This window comes from Gavialis gangeticus, unplaced genomic scaffold (genome assembly GCF_001723915.1).
Source record: "Gavialis gangeticus isolate Ggan-Ray unplaced genomic scaffold, GavGan_comp1, whole genome shotgun sequence".
NCBI classification, from domain to species: Eukaryota; Metazoa; Chordata; order Crocodylia; family Gavialidae; genus Gavialis; species Gavialis gangeticus.
Genome location: NW_017729007.1, coordinates 11,937,097 through 11,943,409, shown reverse-complemented (window position 1 = coordinate 11,943,409; position 6,313 = coordinate 11,937,097). Strand labels below are relative to the sequence as shown.

The window sequence follows — 6,313 nt, the reverse complement described above, 5'->3', positions numbered from 1 at the left end:
GGGCAGGAAGTCAGCTGGGGTCATAAGTTCCCAGCAAGATAAGCATCCAATTTGTTCTTGAAGGTGTTCAGTGTAGGTGCTTGAACCACCTCTGATGGCAGGCTGTTCCAGACCTTGGAGGCTCAGACAGTAAAGAAATTCTTCCTTAGGTACAGCCTGAAACGGTCTTGTAGTAGTTTATGACTGTTCGACCTTGTCATCCCTTGGGGCACTCTGGTGAACAAACATTCCCCAAGATACTGGTGGTCACCCCGATAAACTTAGGGGTGATCTGATGGCCACCTATGAGCCTGCGTGAGCCCTTGAGTTATTTTAGTCAGGAAAAGAGAAGACTAAGGGAGCATTTGATAAGTCTTTAAATACTTGAAGGGTGATTATAAAGAGGTTGGAGATGAACTTTTTTTCTGGACTTTCAGAAAATTTAGACTTTGACTCACTTGGGGAACTGATGGGCAGGATCTCCTGGGAGACCAGTCTGAGAGGGAGAGAAGTCCAGAAGAGTTGGCTGCATTTCAAAGAAATCTTAAGGGCACAGGAACAACATATCCAGATGTGGAGGAAAACTAGCAAGTATAGAGACCAGCTTAGCTTAGGGAGGTCTTCAGGGAGCTAAAAAGGACAGGGGACTGGGACACATGATTTATAAGGACAGACTGAGGGAACTGGGTTTGTTTAATTAGTCTTGATGAGAGAAAGCTGAGGGGGAGTTTAATAGCAGCCTTCAGCTACCTGAAGGGAGGTTCCAAAGAGGAAGGAGCTAAACTATTCTCAGTGGTAACAGGTGACGAAACAAGGAGCAAGGGTCTCAAGTTGTAGGAAGGGAACTTTAGATTAGATATGAGGAAGAACTTTGTCATGAGGAGGGTAGTAACGCACTGGAACAAGTTACCCAGAAAGATTGTGGAGTCTCTCCATCCTTTTAGGTTTTTAAGACCTGGCTAGACAAAGCTTTGGTTTGGATGATCTAGTTAGGGATGGTCCTGTTTTGAGCAGGGGGTTGAACTAGATGACCCCCTGAGGTCCTTTCCAACCCTAATTTTCTATGTCTTGCCTCAGTACTGCTTGGTGACAATTGAATGATGGGGATTAAGGATTGGCAACTTCTGGCCAACAAAACTTTTGGATACATCCTGTGGACGTGGGTCTTTGGTGGCATTCGGCAGTGCAGGGCTTCAGATGTGGGCACTTTCCCCATGCATCCTCAGAGACAAATGACAGCAGCAGCTGGATCTTAGCACCCATCCACTTCTGACCTGTACCTTGATTCAGCAATCTGTCTGTAGAGAGATAAGTAGAACAGTAAAAGTACTATTGTAGGAATTTTTAGAGCAATCAAAGGGAGTCAAAATTCCCCAAATTCTCAGTGGGGTTTGGTTGCCAAACTGACTTAAGGCAGAGGTTACCAACTTACAGCCTGTGGACATAAGGCTTCAGTGGTAGGGGCAGCTTTAGTAGTAGTTACTTTCTCATGCTTCCACGTTGAGAAGCTATGGCTGCGGGCACTCTTCTGCTGCCCCAAGGAGAAGCACCAGCTGCAGGCTCTCTATGCTTCTGTGGGTAAAAGCAGCAGCAGCAGTTGGGACCTAGCACCAGCCTGTGACCCAAAGTAGGTCACACCAGCCCTCAGCCTAAAAAGGCTGCTGACAACTTGTGAAGGGTAATTTGAATATCCCAACTTATAGATGTATGGAAATAACAAATTGAGCCTGGCCCTTTTGCCAAACCCATCATGTTGCCTGGTACCTTTCTTTAAAAAATGTACTATGCCTTAAAGACTAAGGTACTAGACTCAGAATTAGAGGTGTGGTTTTGTTACCACTCACTGTGCGACATCTTTATCTTAGTCTGTCTTGAGCAATCAGATTTTAAGCTATTTGAGTTGTATTTAAAAGGTATTTTATGTAGCACTTAAAACCCATCCTCTGTGACCTTTAGATTGTTACCGTAATTCACAGCATGTTTCCATTTGCAGCCGTTGAGTCTAGCTAACTATAAAGCAAAGTTTTCTGCTGTGCTGTGGCTTGAGGAGATCCAAGCTGAAATGGAGATCAAAGACTACAGCATGTATGGAATCACTTTGAAAAGGAATGGGAGCTACTTGGTCCTGGAGGTGCCTGGTTTGGCAGAAGGCAGGCCTTTCCTAAATATAGGTAATGGTTTTAAGCTAAATAAACATGTTGGAGCTGAATAACAGATGAACAATATTCTCTGTATAGTGCAAGGCAGCACTTAGCAGGAGTTCACAAGTGCCAACTCTAGAAGCCAGCATAGCCACATTAGCCTAGTACTGCATAATAGGCTGTGTGGAGAAGCCCGTGAACAGCATCATACTAACAGGTTCCTCTAGAGCAGGGGCGGGGATTATTTCGGGCGGAGGGCCACTTACTGAGTTTTGGCAAGCCATCGAGGGCCACATGACAGGCAGCCAGGGGCAGATAATTATTCATTTCCTAAATTTTTTAGGGGCCCAGTGGGCTGGATAGAATGGCCTGGCAGGCCACATCCAGCCTGCGGGCCACATTTTGCCCACCCCTGCTCTAGAGCCTGTGTTTCTGTTCAGTACTGCTCTGTCGCCACATGACTTCTGAGTTGCTGTGTTCATTCTGGTAGGTTCCAAACTGATGTATAGTAACTGATGGAGGTTTTGCATCAGATTTTGCTCCTGGTTGCACACCTGGAGCAACTTAATTAATACAATGGGGACTTCGAAGGACCTACCACCTTTTTTACCAGTTGCATACAGCACAATGAGCATTTCACTGCACCTGTATCTTTACATTAAATATTTTAACCTTGTTTAATTTCTTTAAATAGGTGACAAAGTGAAATTAAAAAGTCAAGAATATTCTGAGCATAGAATAGAGTATATTAGCTATATTACAGAGGTAAGTTAACTTTTCTGCTAAAAAAATTCCATTGCCTTCAAGATTCCAGGAGGAAAACTAAGATTTTTGTATCTAGTTTTTATTTATGAAACTAGATTTGCTTAACCTGTGTTCTGAAATGATTGATTCTACTTTATTCTGCTGTATATTTGGAAGAATTTACACCTTTTTGCTTTTTCTCTTAATATTAATACTAATAGATTTCATCTATTAAAAGCAGATTATAAAATATGTAGAAATATGAAATTGTGTTAGAGATTGAGTTTGGTTTCAGCTGCTAGGAACAAATGGTCTGGGAAATGTCAGATGGAAAGAAAGTACTGTGTCCCCTCAAATCCTGAAATATAGGGGGGGGGGACAAGGAAAGGCCAGTAAATAACTTGGTATTTTGTTTTGTGTTTTCCTGTTAAAAATAGATTCATGAAGAAGAAGTTGCTCTTAGACTTAACCCAGAACTTGTACAGTCTTACAACTCAGAACCAGTAGACATAGAATTTACATTCAACAGGTATTTGTATAGACTTAAAAGCTGTGTTTTGCTTTCCATACTTATGCTAGGCTTTTTCATGTGATCAGTTTGTTCTTAGAAGTACATTAGTGGAGAAGGAGCAAATAAAATCTTAGGGCCTGATAACTTTTTTTTTCCTCCTACAGCGTTTTGTGGTTTCTGGCAAATGTTACTGAAAGGGAATGTTGTATATTTTTATACCTGCTCTTTCAAATTCATATATCACCATCGGAAGCCAAGAAGTGGCAAAATGGACTTTCAAAGTTGCAAGTAATTTTGGCATAAGTGGAAGTCAGAAATTGGCCAGATTAACCACTCCTGGGTTTTTTGTGTCCTAATTGCATTAAAATCTATTTGGGAAATTAAGCTTAACTTTTTATTAAAAATACTTTCATTCTCCTTAGTAAACTTAGAATTAATCAAGTAATCCTTCAAATATTATCATCAAAATCAGAACAGGGGGCAGAAAATCTTGTGGTTTTTTAGTGCTGCATTTGTCTTTGAAATGTGGCATTGACTTGGAGCAGGGGTTTTCAACTGGGGGTACGCATACCCCTGGGGCAGGATTGGGCAAAATACGGCCTGCGGGCCAGATTCGGCCTGCGAAGCCCTTCTGTCTGGCCCACAGGGCCCCTAAAAACAATTTAGAAAATTTAAATGCATCTGTCCTTGGTTCCTGTCAAAGATGACAGGAATCAGGGGCAATAGGACCCAGGGGAACCACTGGAGAGCTTCTGTAACAGCAGGGCCCATCAGGCCCCGCCCCCCCAGCCTGTACCATGGGGCTGCGGCGGGGGGGGGACATTGGGAGTGAGCGGGTGCGGGAACAGGGCCCACACCTGTGTCCTAGGGCCAGCACCAGCAGGGCCCAGAGCAGGACAGCAGGGGATACAGGGACCCCACTCATTGACTGGCTGCTGAGGGATTCCTGCCTTCTCAACTGGCCACTGGGGGTACACTGACCCAAAAAGGTTGAAAACCCCAGACTTGGAGGAATTACCAGATATCCTTATAGAATAAGAGTGTTGTAGCTTATGGAAACTTTAGGTTTGAATTTAATTCATGATATCACCATTAACAGGGTTACCAGCCGTCGATGCCATTTTGCTGTTGAACAAGCCATCTATCTGGGTGAAAAAGGTAACCCACTGAACCTATTTCCAAGAGCAACAATTATTGTGCTGATATCTTCTATGTGATCAGCCTCGAAGTGAAAGAATTCTTATATCTGATGATAGTAGTTTAAACCTAATTTAGATGTACTCAGAAACAAATCTAACCACTGATGCCACCACTGAGAATTCTGCCATATTATCCAGTATGACCGCATGTCAGAGTTGATTAAAAATAGCAGCTTTTTAATGATGTATGTTACATATATAAAAATATGTACGTGGACTTCAGTCCTCTACTTCATCCCTCAGGGCAAAGCTTTCTCGTAAATTGAAGGCAGTTAATTAGAAGTTCAAGAAAAGTTGGTAATACATTTAACTTTGACAGTAAGTACTTTTATACTGCTTTTTACATGATTTTCAGAATGTTTCACCTTTTCTCCTTCCCCTTTTCCAATCTCAAAGTGTTATTTCCAGAGAGTCTCGTTTTACAGTCTCCACAAGCTATCAAGACTTGGCATAATATGGGATATCATATTACCGATGGACATAAACAGAATTCCATGCAAGCAGACAAGGTAAATTTACCATAAATGGATTTCTTATGAATGCTGTACACTCAAGTGGCAGCATAATGCTATTGTAGATGCGGCCTGAGAGACTAGCAGCATTGAATTAAAACTGTATTTTGCTTCTTTGATATCATCCCCATTGTGAAGATCTTGATGCAAATTTCAGTGCTTAGGAGAGGGGCAGCCTATGAACAAAGCTTTTTACTGTGCTCATAATCCTTTTTGAAGAGGAAACTGCTTATAAAAGTTATGGGCTAGGATTGCCTAATTTGCTTTAAAAAAATTTTCATTAGCTGCTGTTCTTTTAATGTAACTGTTGGGTGGAAGTTCCATCTTATTATTAACTGCAGTAAGTTGAGAGAGCCTTATCATAAAGCATAATTACCTGTTTTGGTGAGGTTGATCAAACTACCTTTCCCCATGTCTCTTAATTAACTGAGTAATAAAAGGAGGGCAGTGCTTCATCTTCCCTTTTCCTTCACTTTTTTTTTTTTTTTAAAAAAAAAAAGGCCCAGATATAGTGAGTCAACTCTGAAAAGAAACCAGGTCTAGCACTGAAAGCTTATTCAGAACTACTTGTGTAATTAGCAGCAATTCAACCTGAAGGTATGAGTGACTTTATATTTTAATTGAAAGAAAAAGTGCCACCATTTGGACTGTCTTCCTGTTATCTATCTTTTCCCACTGATATGCAGATTAGGAGATAAAATTGTAAAACATTCTGACCCCAGTTGGTGGACTTGAATGTAAGTAGTCACTTTGTATTTTTAAGGGTTATTTCCTTGTCTTCTCCAATGCCATTTTCAGGTTAAGAAAATGCAGAATAAACAAACAAAGTGCCTGGTTTCAGAGAAAAACACAACTGATATGGTGACCGTTGCTACACAGACAAGTAAGTTAGGCATATTTTTATGTTTGCTTTCCATCAAATTACTGCCAGCTAGAGTTTAAAAATTATGCTTTGGGGGAGTGTGTGTGTGTGTGTGTGTGTGTGTGTGGTTGGTAAGTATATTATGGACAAGTTCCAAGAGGTTACAAATGGCTAACACTTAATTGTAGGTCATCAAAAGGTTGATGACCATTCTATCTGGCCCGCGAGGCCCCTAAAAAATTTAGAAAATTAATATTTATCTGCCCTGGGCTGTTTGTCATGTGGCTCTCGATGGCTTGCCAAAACTCAGTAAGCAGCCCTCTGCCCAAAATAATTGCCTGGCCCTGTCCTGGGTCATTTAGATA

The 6,313-nt window shown here is 41.5% G+C and overlaps 1 protein-coding gene across 3 annotated transcripts in view; it reads left to right on the top strand.

The window, feature by feature from the left end:
- Positions 1-6,313, top strand: part of MOV10L1 (Mov10 RISC complex RNA helicase like 1) — a 77,897-nt gene that overhangs the window by 48,516 nt on the left and 23,068 nt on the right. For all 3 annotated transcript variants that reach the window (XM_019509311.1, XM_019509310.1, XM_019509312.1), the window contains 6 exons: positions 1,973-2,150; positions 2,815-2,885; positions 3,302-3,393; positions 4,475-4,533; positions 4,971-5,083; positions 5,885-5,969. In XM_019509311.1, the coding sequence (XP_019364856.1) occupies positions 1,973-2,150; positions 2,815-2,885; positions 3,302-3,393; positions 4,475-4,533; positions 4,971-5,083; positions 5,885-5,969 (598 nt within the window). The remainder of the gene's footprint in view (positions 1-1,972; positions 2,151-2,814; positions 2,886-3,301; positions 3,394-4,474; positions 4,534-4,970; positions 5,084-5,884; positions 5,970-6,313) is intronic.